At 36.0% G+C, this 20,951-nt stretch overlaps 1 protein-coding gene across 1 annotated transcript; it reads left to right on the top strand.

Moving 5' to 3' along the window:
* Window positions 1-3,581: 3,581 nt before the first annotated feature.
* On the top strand, window positions 3,582-20,471 carry LOC144447720 (excitatory amino acid transporter-like). Its single transcript, XM_078137799.1, has 11 exons — window positions 3,582-3,641; window positions 13,059-13,251; window positions 13,588-13,699; window positions 16,606-16,804; window positions 17,074-17,116; window positions 17,227-17,341; window positions 17,802-17,928; window positions 18,317-18,550; window positions 19,101-19,295; window positions 19,428-19,562; window positions 20,276-20,471. Exons 2-11 carry the CDS (start codon window positions 13,084-13,086, stop codon window positions 20,469-20,471), a joined length of 1,524 nt encoding a protein of 507 aa, XP_077993925.1. The 5' UTR covers window positions 3,582-3,641; window positions 13,059-13,083.
* The last annotated feature ends 480 nt before the right edge of the window (window positions 20,472-20,951 follow it).

Raw genomic sequence — 20,951 nt, 5'->3', positions numbered from 1 at the left:
TTATTTTGTATTTTCACTCTTACACACATCCCCGTATAAAGGAAGACGTAATTGTCAAGTCAAGTCATACGGTGTACTAAACATATCTCTATTGTAAGTATTGTCGGTTGGTACAATCAACATCTTCCGGTCGTCTGTCTTGCTTATACGGATAAAATACAGCACGGGATCCTCTAGGCATCAAACTACGTGTTGAGAATATATTTTCACCTTTTTGAGAAAAGATTTATTTACTTGTCCGTCTCTTTCCTGTATCGACGTGATTAGGAAGATAAAGGTATAGCCTTAAGTGAAGACATGACTAAAAGTTTATCCGGAGAGAATACCGTTCCACTTACCGTTATATACACACGAGGTATCTATGAAAGAAGGTACCTGTATACCATGATGGTGGTGATGGTGGTGGTGGTGGTGATGATGATATCGATGTTGATGATGATGATGATGACGATAACGATGACGGTGGTGGTGGTGGTGGTGGTGGTGGTGACGATGACGACGATGATGATGATGCATTTCATTTTGTCTCTAAGAACTTAAACATGATGTTTGGAGAAACGTGCAACGTTTACATCATTATAGTAGGGTCAAATAACAAAACGAAAGTATCACACATATCGCATTTAAATTTGTTTTGTTTTGTATGTCCTCTTTTATGTACTTAATACACTAGCTCAGACCGTACCCCTCGCCACATCTATGGCTAGCTGTTTGTCATTTCTATAGCTAGCTTAAGCTTTGATATGCGATATATACATTGTTCCCTGTTTTGTACCTGGTGAAATAAAATAAATAATTCAAATCAAATCAATTTATGGAGGTACTAAATAACATTATTATTAAAATGGATCATAAATGAGGCAAGAACGAAATGTATTTCTAAAATAAAACGAGTTGACTGTATTTTATCCAGAACTAATTATCAGTTCCACTTTACGTCGTGAGAGTAAATATGTACACAGAGTTGTACACTGTTTTACAATGTATGTTAAATACATAATATTGTACTAGGCAAATCTTATAGTAAAAAAATAAAAATAAAGTTAATAATGGATACTTTAGGCAAGGCAAGTCTCAAAGTCAGAAAATGAAATAAAGATAATATTGAATGTAGGAATAATTTTCATATCAAAATTTGTGTAGATTTCAAATAAAAGTCGTATATCTAATTCCTTGATAAAAGTATTCATATTCCAGGGCCAATATTATAATAGCTTATTTCATTATCAATAATTAGAAATGTTGGAAGTTTGCAAACCATTCACAGTGCCCTCTTTCAGAATAAGCTAATTGCCAACTCTTTTGTTGACAGTTTGAAGCTTCTCTTATACTGCTGAAATAATCCACACAGCTTCCCACATTTACCATATTTCTCTAACAATTTAAAATAAGTTCTGAAATAGGAAACGAAAGTATGTCAAAAGAAGGGACACTGAATACGTATACTACTTAGTGCATTATGTGTATTATAAGTAAAGATCTAAAATCAGTTCAGTCTTTCCTCAGCCATTAACGACAGTATTTTTCTCTTCAATTTGTGTAACTTGATAATATTTAACCCTGAGTCACAACTTTAGTAGAAATAACCCAATGGTAAAGAATTCCAGCTTCCCTGTAAATTTCTGCCTCACGGTGAGGTCAGAAACTTAAAGCAAGGGTGACCAAGTTGAACGGGTTAATTAACGCTTGAAGGGTAACTAAAGCTACTACTAATACTCGTAAAAGTGTACAGCTCCTAAAAACCTTAAAGAGACGAACGACAAATTTCAAGTCATTCAGGTGAAGATAATTTCTGTCCAGCGTTATGTTTCAATTTAAATACCTATTATCATGAATTTTCCCGTCAATATTTTCATTCATTTCCTGTGGGTCCAGCATATGCGGTCGACAGTATGACTTGAAATATGTTGACACTAGAATGAAATTCCTACGTTTACCTTCATAATTTGAATAAAGGCCTCGCCAGTCAATAACGCGACTCCTTCTACACTCTGTGTTCCATCTACGTCTTACGTTTACATGAGAATAATCAGGTAAATAAAAAAAATTAAGCTAGGTGGAATTATTCTTTCATCTGTATGTATGTATGTATGTATGTATGTATGTATGTATGTATGTATGTATGTATGTATGTATGTATGTATGTATGTATGTATGTATGTATGTATGTATGTATGTATGAATGTATGTATGTATGTATGTATGTATGTATGTATGTATGTATGTATGTATGTATGTATGTATGTATGTATGTATGTATGTATGTATGCCATGCATGTTTTACTATTTCATTTGGGAATGGTACATTATCGATATCGACATCATACAGTAGTGTCCTTAAAACGGCGGCATTTAAGTGTCTACTAGAGTTATTATGTTTGCATTGATGAGTTACTTGAGTCTCCTTACGACAAGATGATGAAATAATTACAGAGAATGAAATCTTTCGGAACGCAATAAAACTACATCTGCGGTCATCAAAACAGTTTTTATGTATCTTTAAAGCCTTACAAAGTGACAGCTGCAACCAGTCAGTGGATAGACCATCAAAGCTAACTGTTCGACAGTCATTGGCCTGACTTATGATGTAGAACTGTCTACTTTGATGTTCCTCCATCCTGTATACTTAGAGTGTCAGTATAGCTTAGATTGTGTCTTTAATTCAATGATATGTGGAGAGAATACGAATCTATCGAAGATTTCAGTTGAATACTTAAAGTGAAACCTGTTTAAGGAAATCCTTAACACAATACAAAAAATTGAAGCCACAAAAGTCCTTTTGTTATCACTTTGTAACAAGTCATGTTTCTAAATTGTACATTTTTATACGACTTTAATGAGAACATATCAAATTCACACATAGCGATACATTATTTACTTATACATATTATATTGAAATCTGTCACTACGTATATACCTCATATAATCTCCTTTTGAGATCGTCCCTACTCTTTCTAATTCTGTAATACTCTGTAACTGTCTGTCTGTCTGTCTGTCTGTCTGTCTGTCTGTCTGTCTGGCTGTCTGTCTGTCTGTCTGTCTGTCTGTCTGTCTCTATATGCATGTCTGTCTCTAAATGCATAAAGGTACGTACGTGTATGTATGAAGGTCCATCTCTCTCTCTCTCTCTCTCTCTCTCTCTCTCTCTCTCTCTCTCTCTCTCTCTCTCTCTCTCTCTCTCTCTCTCTCTCTCTCTCTCTCTCTCTCTCTCTCTGGACAGGATGTTTTTATCAATTTAAAATGGTAAACTATGTTTTGTTAGATTCACGTGCTTTTGTCGCAATATTTACATACCGTAGTTATCATCTCGAGGATGGACCCCATCGCCTGGAAATTCTTATTCTCGGAGTAGCTGGTAACCTGGTTTTCAATTGTATGTTAATGATGGAAGAGAGTTCCATCCACGGGTCGGTTGACAGCCTCGCTTTCAAATGAAATTCAATGCGCTCATATCCGTCTCTATGGAGGGGTTCGGATAATTGATGCGAGTGGCGTGACCGAGGACCGCAGATGAGTAGATCACACTCGAACACTAGTGCGTGCTGATACTGCGGTAACGGAACCTTTTTAGCAAGACCAAAGCTCGAAATCGACAGGGACCAACGCTTCGTCGATTTCTAGATTATTGCTGTTATTTCCAGGTAAGATATATATTACATCAACGATGTTACTTTCACACTGTAAGTTTAGTGTTTCGATTACATCAATTTTTTTATGAAGACAATGGGGTCAAGGAAAAAAGTTGTCCAGTCCCTGGTAAATTGGTTGCGATCTTGTCAGCTGAAAGCATTTGGCATAGACTATTTATGAGGGTCATTTTATCAAAGACGCTCTGACATTTGTCTGGATTGAAACATTAATCTTCATCATTACATACTCTCGATCGGTTGCAATTTCGTGTCACGATTTTGGATTTTTTTAAAACTTAGTTGTTTTTTCTTGGATGTATCGTCATGTTCATGTACGTCCTTGAAAATGAACAAGTGTGGAGATTGTAAACACGAAATGTTACCAGAATGGTCGACTCCCTGCAGTAAGGGTAACATGTAAAAGTTTAAAGTAAACAGTGGGGCTCTCATAATATCACTTTTTATGTATGTACTAATTCTTCCATGTGCTGTAATTTGTATTTATTGAAACGTGTTTATTTGTCATGCAATACAAATTGACTATCAACGAAGACATTGCGTCATTCAAACGAAATCTTCAAAGATGCACGAACGATGATTAAAAAAACCCAAAACTTTACCAATTAAATTTTTGTATTTCAACTTAACCTTTGACCCCGATGTTCGAATAATGTTTCCAGTGCGACTACAAATAAATATAACGTAGGCCATACACTTTGCGTTCTCATTCTTTCACAAATAGAACAAACTGCTGAATTGCAAAGAAAACAATAAGTTGTTATATACAGCGGTGGATGAGTCTCTCACGTGAATTCACATCATATACATTTCAGTTTTCATTTATACGAGCTGAAGAGCCTATTCGGCATTGTGCTGCCATGACAACCGAATTCGATTTCTCCAAAGTTCACCAGTTGTTGTTATCGGCTTCCGCCCATCAACGACCCCAGATTTTACAGTGTAAGAAAGAGCGTGTGAAACCTCTAGCCCCGTAAACTTTCAACTGATGTCAGCGGGTTGCACTTTATTTACGCAGTACTTGATAATTGTCCTCAAGGAAACCAATGATTTAGAAAGGATGTGAACTTCTGATGTGTTAATTGTAGCTTCTATATAAAATTTGACCACCAAACCACATTTTAAATGATGCTGGGGGGGGGGGGGATTTCATGCATACAGCTTGGAAATGACATTTGACATATTCTGTATCAAAATTAAACACCCCCAACACTCACCCACCCATCCACCTCACATACATACATACATACATACATACATACATACATACACACATACATACACACATACATACACACATACACGTACATACATACATACATACATACATACATACATACATACATACATACATACATACATACATACATACACACATACATACATACACACACATATATATATACGCGTGCGTGGGGTGTGCGAAACAAGATAAAATAAAAAAGATTATCGCAATGTTTCATCACATCCAAAATATATTTCAAACCGAATCTGAAGATATATGGTACTTATTACAAGGCATTCACAAAGTAAAACATTGTGTTCAGTGGCAGAAACCATTACACATTTGTGAAAACACAAAAAGTTGTGAAATATGAGATTGTTTTATTACGCCGCTGAACACCAAGTGATAAACAGACATATTGTAAGCTGATAAAGTAATTGTACGCATGACCACGGTTTAATATCAAATCCAGGCGACATAAACACAATGATGGTATTTTTTTATTTTGAGACTCATACGTTACAGGGCATTAATTGCAGAATACTATTCTAGAATACAACATATTGGGGTGGATTGTTTGTTTTGAACACACTGCATACTCAATACAAATACTAATACAGTAATACAGCAAGTTATGTACCTTCGTGTAAGCTTATATATTTGTTGATGAAACACAAAACCTATGGAGGATTTGCCGCGAACTTTTAGGCCTGGGAGAAGCGCTTCCCGAGGTAGTTAGCGTAAAGTGAACCCTTTCATTATAACCCATTACATGTAAAGTGAACTAAAAATGTTAGAATAAAAGTGAAATCTATTTTGAAAATAACGCACGTGCCTGGATATGATATCAGAACGCAACAACGTTGAGTGGTATTCAGGGCTTTCAACCTTCATGGAACTCGTATTTTGATTTTGATGTGACAGGAGCATAGATCAAACATAAAAAAACATCGAGTTTTAGTTTTAATTAGTTTGGCATATTCAAAACTATTTGAACTAATTATCCTGGCATAAATGTTAAGAAATAGGTCACTTAACTTTACCCCCACTACAGGGGTTTCCTAATGAGTGTTTTTATATGTGGCATTATATTTCTCAGTAAATTTGTTACAAGCATATTAAAGAAACTTAGATTTGAATTACAATATTTTAAAAGTTATATATGCCATTTTGATACAAGTAGATTTTTATGTTGTGGTACTTAATTTCATGATATGAAGTGCTGATTCGATGACATTTCCATTTCAAGTTTTACTGCAGAGTAGTAAATCAGATTCAGCCATTAAGGGAGCCTTCAATAATTACAGGGGGTGGGGGAATGGGAGGGGGTCACTTTTTAGTAATCGGTTCTCGGGAAGGCCATATTTTAGAAAATGGGATTTGGGAAAGGGTCACATTTTACTTTGAGTCATTGTATTGTCTAACTTAGCAATTTTGTGTGATTTTGGAATCCCATCGCTGCCACTGGTTCTAGGCTCTACACCCCACTGCTGCCAAATCGGTTCGGGGTACATTGGCCATTATGTGACATTGAATGGCTGGGTGTTATGTTACCTTGAATGGGTCTTGTAACATAATGAGGTATATAAATAATTGGAGCACAGAGAGCAAAATCAAGGTGAATTAATTTGCTTGCCCTATGTTAACGCATAGGGCCTATAGGTGCATTTAGTGAGTCCTCAGAACTTAATATTATTTAATTGCCGACTCTATATTTGTCAATGTTATTGTCTATTGCTATGAGGTACTCAAAACAGATTTCACTTTTACCATAGCAAACTTGTAACCATGGTAATGAACTAGACTAATCTTGCCTTAAATTATGGCTTTATGCATACATTATATGCAAACTCCGTGCAATATGGCTAGAATATATGTAAGTATTACATAGTGAGGTATATAAATGATTGGAACACAAATAACAAATTTAGTAATTAAACTGAAATTAATTTCCTTGTTATTTGTTAACGCATAGGCCTATAGGTGCACACTTAGTGACCCCTCACACATTAAATATGGTTGTCCTTGTTATTACCTACTGATATAAGCTGCTCAAAACAGGTTTCACTTTTTACTGTAGTATCCTTGTAACCATGGTAATGAACAGCCCAATGTTGCTTCAAATGATGGCTAAGTGTTAGTACCATGATATATCAGACCATATCATCAAATCGCTACTTACAACCATATTGTGAATTAATTGCCAGTTGTGATGTGATGAGGAGAGAAGCGGGAGTAAAACGGGAACAGCTGGGTAAGATATCAGGGACAGTAACGATGTAGAAATGTTGACCTCGATCCAAACAATGTTGGAAGTGTGTCCATCTAGTGTTTAATTCGAGAGTTAACATTCTGGCCTTCAGCTCATTCAGCAAAAGAGATCCAACCAGATGTACTGATTAATGCCGTGCCTTCAATCAAATTTACTGTAGGGGTAGTAGTTGGGAAATAACCAATGCCTTTAAGACTTTCAACGTGGTGGCAGCGGTGGGAATAAACCTTTTAAACAATTGATTCTGGGATTAGTGTCCTTTTCCAAGCATCTAAACTAAATTTTAAAAAAGTAAAAATATTCATAGGAGGGTGGTCACATATTAGAAAGGAAATTGAGAGAGGGTAACTTTTTAGCACGCCAAAATCGGGGGAGGGTAATAATTTACGTAACAGCCTAGCCCTGACACCCCCCCCCCCACCGTAATTACGGAAGGTTCCCTAAAGCTTCTTGCATCGGCCAACAGTATGCAACTGAGTAAATGTGACAATTCTTGTATAAGCCAACGGCTAAGTTCCGGTTCGACTCAATTAAAGCTTCCCTAGCCAACGGTACGGTGGTCTGCATTTCGGTATGTCGTACTGTGCTCAATGTTGGTGGCAACCATAACATAAAACAGAGATATTTACCAATGACATCTAGGATCCTGTGACGTCATCAACATTGACATGTAACAGGTGTGAGTTTATTTCTGGATCGACCTTACGGCGTTACATGTTAATTTTACACTTGATATACAGCTAGATTCGAGGTTCAACTTTCGTTGGTGTATATGTAGCCTACAGTTGGGGGTGACGCCATGACATGGTGACATTTTTTTCTTCAATTCCTTCCTGGGGCGAGGAAAGCGCCAGTAATTAGGACTTACGTTAGATTGTAAACTTATGAATTCTCATTAACTCAAAAAAGCATTCATTTCAATATATACTAATTATTTGTTAAATATAGAACGTGTAGGATTCGTTGATCACTGTATTGTTCATTATGGCAAAGTCATACGGATACAATCATTGCCGCTTATTAATATTTTTGCTCGGTGTCTATCTCAACATGAAACCTTGTGATCAGGCTCACTGATCTTGATAGTTTATTTGGTAGCTTTGACTCGCTTTTGGGAAAAGCGCTGTAATATACTCTCTTCCTCTTCTTAAAATTCACTCCTTACACGGGGTATATGTGATTGATGGCCCCCTTTCAGAGTCGACGATAGCACAAAGGTCGTGACCTTTACGAGTGTTTAATAACTGCAACCATTAAATGCATGCCAGATTTTGGAACCTGACTGTCTGTTTTACACGCGCCGAGTAGACAGTGAAGGCATTACATTGTAAATGAGAGCATGATTGTTTGGTAAAGAATTTTGATAACTGTCTTGTACATCGCTAAACCTTCGGTCTCGGATGACGTAATTCACTAACCTTTGACCTTGAATGGCAACCCCTGGTCTTGTTCTAGTTAAAAAATTAGCACCAAACATTTCATGACAGTGGAATCTCCGATAGCCTATGACATTACATGTAAAGAAAATACATGCATGGTCAATTTGGAGATGAACATCAGGTTTCCACGATTTCAACCACATATAAAATGAAGGTAGCCATCAACCAAGATCAAAATTGCCACGTAGTCGTACGTTTTCAGTAACATGTCACCACGATTCAACATATTCTGTTCATTTTAACGATGCTCTATGTAGCTGCATAATTGTATTATCATGACGCATCACAACGGTAAGTTAAAAAAACACAAAAAACCACCCCTCTGCATGATCAAATATATCGTTCTGTACACATGCATATGTTACTTTAAATTTACATCCAATAAACATATTTTTACACCTACATTCTGTAAAATTATGCCAGCACTACTATCAGTTTATAAACTTTCAATTAGAAGTAAGTTTTATTTCGAGAAAAAAAATGAAGTTGATGAAAGTAAAGTCATTGTCCAACATCCGTTGAAGTGGCGCAAGTTGAGTTTACAAACGTTTTACTGAAGTGAAAATACTAATACGTAAAACCTTGATTAAATTTTTCTAGTATATGTTAATGTTGATGTATGCCTTCTATGACATCACATTTGTCTTCTGGCATTATTATGTCAGTTGATTGCATACTAGATATTTCCTCTACATCTTTTTAATACGCATAATAACCCTATGCTGCAACTACCCACAGTAAGTCTATCGGTGATCGGGTGCATGGCGTAAACGAAACATTCAATGTGGATATGCCAAGGGCCTCTCATGCCAATTGTGTTGCACCACAAGAGGGAGTAGTCCAAGGCGGGGGTTGTAACTATTGATTGGAACCACTACATGAAACTTTATACGAAAAACGCTAGCAGGAAGATAACCCCTGCGTTGATAATGGTAGTAGTGATTTAACTGTGTGTAAAGATTTAAAGGGAGAGCTGGGTGTTTGTTAATTTGTATGCATAAATGGGTCAATCGAATGAATGAATGAATGAATGAATGAATGAATGAATGAATGAATGAATGAATGAATGGATGAACGAGTGAATGAATGAATGAATGAATGAATGAATGAATGAATGAATGAATGAATGAGCATTACTAATACTTGTGATTATCTAAAAGAATTTGCGTCAAAGTTCACACATGCTTTGATATAGAAACGTTCCTCTTTCAGTAGCTGCTAGACAACACTCCATGCAGTTATTTCTATCGTAAGGCCGTTAATCAAAGTATCAGTAGGCAGAGGTCACAGAAGTAGAACATGTACAAAACGGTTCACAAACCTTCCATCGTCGGCTAAACAAGGAATCGCGTACGTAATGAGAGCCAACCGAGACACGATTTGTGAACAAAACCTGTTCGAAATGAGTCGTGGGAAGTGACCCAAAGAGTTTGTTGACTCGTCATCTCTACAGAAATGGTGTGACCTTGGGATATGATTGACAAGACTGCTGACGACACTCATGTACAGAGGCGACAAGTCACACAGTTGAATTACTGTGTGTGGTATTTTACTCGACCATGGCGAGATGAGGTCCGAGAGAAACTTTACATTAACATAGTACTCTCTTTCAAATTGCCATGGCTATAAGTTTACATTCATCTTTTGGAAAGTGATGATGTTTGATACGAGACTTTAAGGACACTAACAATCTCTGGGCGACACCCGGGGTCGACAACCCTGTTTCCATTAAGAGCACACAATGCGTATACTTTCCCTCTACGTATTCCCATTTCTGTTTTTCTGATCTGTATATCATCTTTCCTATCCGTATTACTGTAATTCTATTTATTTATCTCTTCTACTAGTTACGCTAAAAAATAGCCACAAATTGCATCATTTTAAAAGTGATCATCGCAGTGACCTTCATCCTTAGTTATTAATAGGTGACAAGAAGTTGTAAAATCATACGAACTTTTATAAAACACTGACATTTTTTACATCATTGCATAGCTATCATTACCATCAACCTATATTCACCCTTTTTCCTTCATAAATTGTTCAACATGTCTCTAGTACTAACAGATGTTTTTCATTCCTGTGTCGCCAGTTTGATGACTACCAGCGCGACCAATACGTGCATCTAAAGCAGCTGTCCGCTAAATTGCCATAAATTTGTGTTAATGCACAACTTTATTGCTACGTAGACACATTTGAAATTGCCCAATGCATTTATGGTGGATCTTTTTAAGGAAAGGGTCAAATTGTTTATCAACAGGCTATGTCAAATCTAAATTTTACGGGTCAAATCCTAGAGTCAAAGAACTACAACAAAAAAGGACCCTTGTGCTGTTTAAAAAGAGGGGTCACATTTAAAATTGAGAGGTCAGAAAAGAACATGAAAATACACTAAAGCTTCATTATAAATGGAACGACCACAGTTCTTTAGCACGTTCCGGGTGGTAGAGAAATCAAAGCTTGTTAAACACGGTAGCAGTATTGCCTGGTATACGTGAGAATGAACATGTACATGTAAGCAGTCCACAGTAGGACAGCAATCCATCTGTATCAAAGTTGTGTGTATACACGGTATACCACGGAAGGAATTGTGTGTATGGTGATGACAGCGGTAAAGACGACGTAATGATGATGATGATGATGATGATGATGATGATGATGATGATGATAATGATGATGGACATACTTTAGCACTCCGCTGTATAAGCTCTTATAGCTAGGGCAAATACGAATAAATGTTCCATTTGAAAAGATGATGATGATGATGATGATGATGATGATGATGATGATGATGATGATGATGATGATGATGATGATGATGATGATGATGATGATGGTGATGGTGGTGGTGGTGGTGGTGGTGGTGGTGGTGGTGATGGTGGTGGTGGTATTGGTGGAGGAGGAGGTGTAGTGATGATGATGGTCCTGTAGTTACGTTATCTCCTATATCTAAATCTACATATATACCTGATATTCTCTGGGAGAGGTGTTTAAAGCAAAAGTGATGAATACAACACCAATCGCTTTGAAGTGATTATACATTTATATTAGTATGTACTATGAGTCGTATGTATTAAAGGGGAATGTCACTCCAGGAAATAGAGACATTTTCATAAACTTTGGGTTCTGGAGAGTCACTTCATGATTTCACATCACATTAATTTTATTCTATTGCTAAGAAAAACTCGATTTCACATCTAACGTTCTTACAATGGTCCATCATTGCCTCATGGGACTTAGCAGATATACATATGTATTAGACGCACACTGAATATTCATGACTATTTATCTAAAGGTAATAAACACTTCGGAGTCGTGTATATTAGTGTGAAACCACTGAATAAGTATGACTGCCAAGTTTCATGAGGCAGCGGTGGATCATTGTAAGAATAGTGCAGGTGAAATACAGATTCAATATGGTGTTTCTTGGTGATCGCGTAGAATTTGAAATGATGTGATGTGAAATCATGAAATGACTATCTAGAACTGAAAGTTTATGAAAATATCTTTATTTCCTGGAGTAGCGTTTCCCCTTTAAAGTATGTATTCATTTAGACAAAACAATATGTGCATCAAATTAAACAAAAAAGTGTACCAAGTTACCACAATACAATTCTAATCTAATGTTATACTGATAGTGTTGACATTCGTTAGCGAGAATGACACTGTTAAGAAATAACGAGAACTTTATATGTATCAATTCATGAAAATTGAATATCCAACAAAAACCATTAAATTCTCAACTATGTTTAATGAAGCGATATATATACACATATAAAAGAAAATCGGCTACAGCTCTAAAACAGAAATTTTATGAACAAATTACACTTCGAGGCATTCAGTTATAGATACCTATTTTGATTATCACATTTAATAACCCCTAGAGAAAATAAGCACTAAAATTTTCAAAAATAAAATACGAAAAATAATAAATTCCACATAATAGAGACTTTTATTGATTTAAACTTATCTGCACCCCTCGAGTAATATAGAAGACATTATTGAGACTATGAAAATAAATTTTAATATTAATAGGAAAATTACAAAACTATAATGATATGCAGTCTTCTTGTCAAATACTAGTAACATGGTGTGTTGATAGACACTTATATTGTATTTGGTTTAAGCAATCATCAAAGCTTAAAATCAATGAATAGATTGAACGTGCAATGAATATCAGATTAGTCCTACTGGCGTTTACATCAAAACTGTGAAATTTGATTGACAGCTGTGTCATGCCACAGAATGATACAATGTGTTAAAAGTTATCGTATTTCGTTTTGAATGTGTTCGATCAGTGTTGTATGGTGTTGCAAATCTGTGACGTTGCACATTCGCTTTCCATGAAAAATCAGGACAGTTGCAGACACACGTACACAATCACTCGATGGACGACATGTCTGCGATGAATTCAAATCCTGGTGTTTTTTAAATATTGTGGTAGAAGAACTTTTAATAAGATATTCTATTTACTGCAGGTTATAATTTGAAACTGGTGTAACAATGAAGTGTTGTGGACCGTGCGGAAGGGAAGACGGCGATAGTGGCGGTCCTCGCTTTCCTATCACCTTTTCGAAAAGCTGTCTGAAACAGTTTGCGAAGGACAATTTGCTTCTTCTTCTCACCCTTGTTGGTGTCGTCTTAGGATTCATTATAGGCTTTTCGTTGCAGGTAAGTTCACTATTTCATATTTTTATCTCAAAAGTTTTTAGCAATTTTAAACTTAAACGTACGTCGACTGACAATTAGCTGTTCACGAGTGTTGTGCACAGAACGTGATTCAGATCTCCGTAGTATTTATTGCCCTGAGTTTCAAGCATAATGAGTTTAAAACCTTTGACGATACGTAGCATCTTGATTACCTCCACTCTGTACTGGTTTTTAGAATATTAGAATTACAAATACACGGTAAATTATTATATTCCAAAGTCGTTATTTTTCATATTATTGTACTCGTGTCAATTTCTTTGCGGTAAACAACCTTGTTACTTTGTTGCAATTTTGCAGGGGGTCGAGCTGTCCAGGGATGTTTTGATGTGGATTGGAATGCCTGGGGAGTTATTTCTTCGTGGGCTAAAATTGTCCATCTTACCCCTTGTTATATCATGCACAACCACAGGTATGAACCTGCTTTTGTTTGTACGTTGTCTTTCACAATTTAAAACAATAAAGAAATATTTAGTGTGTTTTAGCGATGCGTAGAGTTAGGTCACGGTTCGTGACAGATCAAATCAGCTTGCAATCTTATGAATATTGATATTTGCCTGCGTTATGAGTTAACATGACAAACTGTTAATTTTTTTGTCTTTATCGGTTTTGTGTTTTGTAATATTCACTATAACATTCGTACCATAATTCTACAAAACTAAAAATGGCTAGAAAGATCTGGCTATGAAAATTAACGATTCATATAATAATAAACGTATGCAGAATATAGATAACGCTATAAATGTATGCGTATGTTGTAAAGCCTATAAAAAAGACATAGCGTAGTACTTATGCAAGATGTTGACCCCGGGTACCCCCCCCCCCTTCTCACGCATGTTACTATAATATTAAAATGCGTTGCGAGTAATTTTGAGGTTTCAAGCAATAAAGAGCGATCATTCAAAATTGATTATACACCTATAACCCCCTACTTCACATAATAACGTATGATTGCACCTTCATTTTTGTTGGCAATATGTCATTTTGTTCATATCGTATACACATACATACATGTGTACGTAGCTCACCGTATATAATTTGAATCATTAAAAAAATATGAATGTTTCAGTAAAAGAAATTTCTGTTATTATAGATTATGTATACAATATATATTATATTATTTCTAGTTTCGATTTAATCTTTATGATCATCATCATCATCATCAACAACAACAACAACAACAACAACAACAACAACAACAACAACACCCGTGCATAAATTAATAATAGTGTTGTTAGGCGTAAAAAAGTAAACATCCACAATGTTGTGGTTTTAAAATCTGACAAGCTCTGTTCAAAGTAAACATTGAGATGATAGGTGCAATTTCATTTATTTAGAGTTTTCATTCTATTTGGTATTGGTGGTTTTTGGTTCAAATTTTGTCCTGTTTAGTTTAATTGTTTTTGAACTCCGAATCAATTTGTTACTAGCACACTGTGTGACGTACACGTTAATGTGAACCAATATTTCTAGTGCGGTGTGTAAAATGACAAGGTCGTTTAATTTCCTCATCGAAGTTCGTCTCTAGGCTTGATCAATACTTGCGAACAATTGACTCTTCCGCTAATATATTCAACACGTACCTGGATAGGTATTGTATTCTATACGTTTCCTTCTACTCAGATAATCACTGTATTATACAGACGAGTTTGGAAAGGAAGCCTTGATATTATTAATGCAATTAGTTTTGTCACAGTGTTCATGCATGACATGAAAAAACTCGATGCCAACATATTACAAAATTTGATTGAAATTGTATTGAGGGGAGGTTTACCTAATAAAAATTCTCAATCGTGCTGATATATTGTCGTGTTTGACTGTAAATGTATAATCACTATTAGAGTTAGACTGACAGATTTAAAACCTCATAATATTCAAATGTATTGTACACTATTCTTTTCTGACCAGGCTGAAACTTTTCAAAAATATAATAGGTTTCGTGTAAGTGGGTTACGAATTAGGTTATGTTTTGATAATAGAGTGACTTTCCTAGGTTTGAGGAGACCCCTGATGATGTGTTGCATATCGAGTTAAAGGGTTCAAAAGTTCAAACTTTGGAGATTCCCGTTGGTAACATTATATCAAATAACACTTAAAATTAACCAGGTCACAATACGAAAAGTTTAAAGTCCCCTAGAACCCGAATGTTTCGTCTAAAAAATTAGGGTAAATACCATAAAGGGTTTTGGATACGATAAAATGAAAGTTTTGATGTTTAACTTTTACTGTAGTACGTGAATTTGAAAAAAAGGTTGAAAAATCTTGATCACATCTAGCGATCTTCTTGATTACATGGTATTACGTATATAAAGAATGATGGCATGGGCAACCTTTTAGATTATTAATGCCACCCCCCCTCCCCTCCCCTCCCCTCCCTTCTCCTCTGCGCCTCACCTCTCCCTCTTAAGTCTTACAAATTACATCACACCATGTTCCACGTTTGCGTTAAATTCAACAAATCCAGGGCTCGCATTAAAGATTTTTAATTTTTATCTGAAAAGATTGCAGAAAGAATACAAAACCTGCTGCAAATGTTCGGTCAGGTTAACGGTATACGCTTTATTGCATTGACATAAGATTCACCAAGGACATTGATTGAAAATACTAATTATAAACTGCATAACCTACGACAAAAGCCGACAAGGTCCGGTCTCCCAAATTAAATACACTCAATGAAGGCACATACTTGGTGATTTAACAGCTGGCTTTCTTTGCAGAGCACGAAGAATTTGTTACAAACGTAATGGAACTATTAAAGGATTTTTGAAGTGCTAAATGTTCCGATAAAATGATTACGAAACAATCGATTTTTTTCCTTCAGTTGGAGGAAGAATCAGAGACTAATGCGTCGGCAAATGTAACCTTTACAAAATATTTTTCTATGAATCAATATAACTATTTAACTAAATTGATGGCTATTCAGTAGATACGCAATGAGATAAACAGGTACAGTAGTTCAAGGCATTTCAAAGTGAGACAATGATCTTAAAATACAGAATGAATTCAAAGGAAAGGGGTGACATGAACTTTCTCTTTGTTAGTTTTTTTTTTAAATTTGAAACCGTGAAAACATATTTTGATGTTGATTGAAAATTCATGATTTCTTTGTGATTCGGAAGCATTTTTCCCCAACTTTCAAAAATTAATGCGTTCTTTCTGTTTTTGTTCGTCGTTTTCAATTCCACGCCATTTTTTTTCAGAAATATGTGTACTTATAAGCTCTTTAAAGGGTTAATCTCGAAACGTCAACTATTTAAAAAAAAAAATTTGTGTGTGTGTGCGATGAATTTTATCACAAGTTTTTGTTTGCATACACAGCTGTTGCAACGTTGGATATCAGAGTCAATGGTAAAATGGGTATGATGGTATTTGCATACATCTGGTCCGTTCTCTTCATTAGTTGTATGACAGGGTTGACCCTAGTTTCTATAATGCAACCTGGTTCGTCCTATGATCGCAACACTACATATACTCCAACACGTTATGAGACTCAAGACGTGTTTGCTGATTTACTCAGGTAGGCCATAATAACGGTAAGCATCTTTACTCGGGTATGTCATAATAACCACTGATAGAGAGAGACAGACAGAGAGACAGGCAATAGACTGGTTAAAGAGAAACGAGTAAGCCAATATCCGTTGTATATCTAAAGAAAACGCAGTGAATAAGCTCACTTGATGTGACAAAAATACAACAAACCTATCTTCGAATTCTCCTAGGCCGGTTTGTAATCGGATTGTTTGTCGCCCTCAACGACACACTAATTCACTTTATGTTACTTTGTAGGAATATAGTCCCAGAAAACATTGTTATGGCCTGTATTCATTCGGTAAGTATCGATTATCTAGAGGACTACTTCTACCTCATTTTTTGACCAACTATATTTGTCATTTCCAAGGGAAAAAATAGGTCTATTTTCACTGTCTCATTTATTTTCAGACCCACACAGAGTACGAAACTGATGATTTAACCACTTTGGTCAATGGAACGAATATTACAACGACTTTCGTCACTGACAAAAATACTGTTATTGGAGGACCTATGAATCTACTAGGTTTGTACAGACTTCAAATTATATGTTGACTATATATGAACAAGGTGGCTCAGTGAATGGAAAAGGTAATGAATGAGTGAGTGAGTGAGTGAGTGAGTGAGTGAGTGAGTGAGTGAGTGAGTGAGTGAGTGAGTGTGTGTGTGTGTGTGTGTGTGAGTGAGTGAGTGAATGAATGAGTGTGAGTGAGTGAGTGAGTGAGTGAGTGAGTGAATGAATGAATGAGTGTGAGTGAGTGAGTGAGTGAGTGAGTGAGTGGGTGGGTGAGGGAGGGAGCGAGTGGGTGAGAGTGAGTACGTGAGTGAGTGAGTGAGCGAGTCACGTTGAGTGAGTTAATGAGCGAGTCAGAGTCACACTGAGTGAGTTAATAAGTGTGAGTGGGTGAGAGTTGATGGGTGAGTGAGTGAGTGTGGTTTTCCTATTTTAATATTCATTACGTCACAGTGGTTTATTTTATTTGTAGGTGTAGTAATCTTCTGCATCATGTTTGGAATGGCAATGAGTGTTGAACGAGAGGCCAGTAAAACAATGCTTGGTTTTCTGCAGTCTTTAAGAGTCATCATATTCAAGATTTTAACTACATATATGTGGTATGTCTCTATTTTAACTACATACATGGTATTTCTCTATTTTAACTACATATATGTATGGCTCTATTCTGACTACAGACATGCATGTCTCTATTTTAACTACATATATGTGGTATCTCTCTATTTTAACTACATATATGTGGTATGTCTCTATTTTAACTACATATATGTGGTATCTCTCTATTTTAACTACATATATGTGGTATGTCTCTATTTTAACTACATATATGTGGTATGTCTCTATTTTAACTACATATATGTGGTATCTCTCTATTTTAACTACATATATGTGGTATGTCTCTATTTTAACTACATATAAGTGATATATCTCTATCTTACTTCCCATACTAAATATACATGGTAAGTACACACACTCTTATCATTTCAGGACTCTACCAATTGGCACAACTAGTCTGATTGCTGTGGCCCTACTAAGAGTTGGCGATGTGTCCTCTGTTTGGACAACCCTAGGAATGTTTTCTGCCGCCATAATCATCGGAGAATCCATACACATGTTTATCACATTACCATTGATACATTTCATTGTATGTAGAAAGATACTCTATAAAGTGTATTGGGGTTACACCGACGCCATTTTGATTGCAATGATTACTAAAAGCAGGTATTGATCATTTCATTTTGGTTTCCATTCTCCTTTCCGTTCGCACTTCTGAGTTCCTTATCTTCCATTTTGGATTCATAAAAGCATATTCGACCTTGAAAGTTGAGATCTTACTTTTCCACCCCCAAATTAAAGGTGTAGACTTTTAAAGAAGGAGAGACTTTCCCGTCTTGTAAGGAACACTAAAATGGAAAGGGAGTTTCAATGATGATGATGATGATGATGATGGTGGTGGTGGTGGTGGTGGTGTATGTTTGTTGGGGGGGGGGTGGGGGTGGGGGTACGGTGGTGGTGGTAGTTGTGGTGATGGTAGTGATGATGATGATGATGGTTGTGGTGGTGGTGGTGGTGGTGGTGATGATGATGATGATAATGGTGATAATGATTATGATGATGGTGATGATGGTGGTGATGGTGGTGGTGGTGGTGGTGATGATGATGATGATGATGATGATGATGATGATGATGATGATGATGATGATGATGATGATGATGATGATGATGATGATAAGTGAATTTTGAGTTTCTTTATTTTTCATATCTATTTCAGTGCTGCCACCTTACCTACGTTGATACAGAATCTGGAAAAGAACAGTTATGTCCATAGGAGTGTCAATAGTTTTGTGTTACCATTGTGTGCTACATTCAATCGTGATGGTTCGTGTATGTTTATCATGGCTAGCTCCCTGTACCTAGCACAGGCATCAATGCTACAGTTGACTGCTGGTCAGATCGTCGTCATGGCGTAAGTATTTAGCATCTACTGCATATTTTCTTGTGAACACGTCTGAGCAAACATTATCAGTTACTGAAGGTAATTTCTCCTCACAGAGTTGTTACTTTAAGATAACAATTGCCTCATCTCGTTCCTCCGCAGCATTCTGGCCATGGTGATTGCCTTTAGTTTGCCGTCAGTTCCAAGTGCCAGTATCGTCGCCATTGTACAAATCTGTACAACTACCAATATACCTATCGAAGCTATAGGTCTTCTTATTGCCATGGAGTGGCTATTGTAAGTATACACCTCTAGTATTCGTTCTTAATAAAGTGATGAAATCTGGTTTTCGTCACTTTAGTTTATTGACAAGTTGAAAGTAAAACCGTGTAAATTATATTAGTACACAATTGTTTTCCTGTCACATGATTTGTAGATTAATAACCTTCTTGTACACTCCTGTACAGTATTATTAGTTTGAATGAATGAATGAATGAATGAATGAGTGAATGAATGAATGGGTGGGTGGGTGGGTGGGTAGGTAGGTAGGTAGATAGATAGATAGATAGATAGATAGATAGATAGATAGATAGATAGATAGATAGATAGATACCTAGATGGATAGATAGATAGATAGATAGATAGATAGATAGATAGATAGATAGATACCTAGATGGATAGATAGATAGATAGATAGATAGATAGATAGATAGATAGATAGATAGATATATATATATATATATAGATAGATAGATAGATAGATAGATATAGATATATATAGATAGATAGATAGATAGATAGATAGATAGATAGATAGATAGATAGATAGATAGATAGATAGATAGATAGATAGATAGATAGATAGATAGATAGATAGATAGATAGATAGATAGATAGATAAAGCCTCTGGTGGCGCTGTTATCCACTGACACTGAACATTGAAAGTGATAGCCTCTACAATCTTCCACAAATGTTGTTGTAGATTTTCACGTTGATTGTTATACTTTCAGGGATGCTATACGCACAGGTATCAACTGTGTGAGTCACGGGGTATGTTCAGCTACCATGCACTTTCGTATGATGAGAGAGTTGGAAAAAATTGAGCACAAACCTAAGGATGAAGAAGAGGAAATAGAGAAACAAGCACAAGATGGCGACATTGAACTAACAGTTCAGAATGAGAAGGAAAGGGAAGCCACGGCGTGATGATATGGAGAGCGTGGAGAATCAGTGAATCGTGGTTATATTGGTTGTAGATAGCAGTGATCAAAACAGTTTAACAAGTTTACGTTCGGATTTATCAGTTTGTGTGCATTTGTTTAATCACACCCCGTGTGCTATTTTTATTACGTCTCACCGATTCTTAGTTTCTTTAATTTCGTTTTCATCATTATTTTAGTATCACATTTTTTTTTAATCTAGTTCACCCTACGGTAGATTTAGACCCATACGTTTTTACCTCATTTATCGAACTTTCTCAAAGAAAAAAAAAGTCTCTTTTGGTTAGTCATACGCCGATTTTGTTTAGAGACTGTACTTTTCAGACTTTATTCATTTTTTGAAACATACTTTATTTAGAATAGACACATAACCATGTAAAACACTTAACGATCTGTTTGACGCAATCAAACAGACAAACGGGTAGAAATGAAAATTAAAAAAAAAAGTTTTCAAAGGTAACAGGAC

This window comes from Glandiceps talaboti, chromosome 16, assembly GCF_964340395.1.
Source record: "Glandiceps talaboti chromosome 16, keGlaTala1.1, whole genome shotgun sequence".
In the NCBI taxonomy this organism is placed as follows: Eukaryota; Metazoa; Hemichordata; class Enteropneusta; family Spengelidae; genus Glandiceps; species Glandiceps talaboti.
Note: the sequence above shows the minus strand (reverse complement) of the source record. Positions and strands in the feature narration are given on the sequence as shown.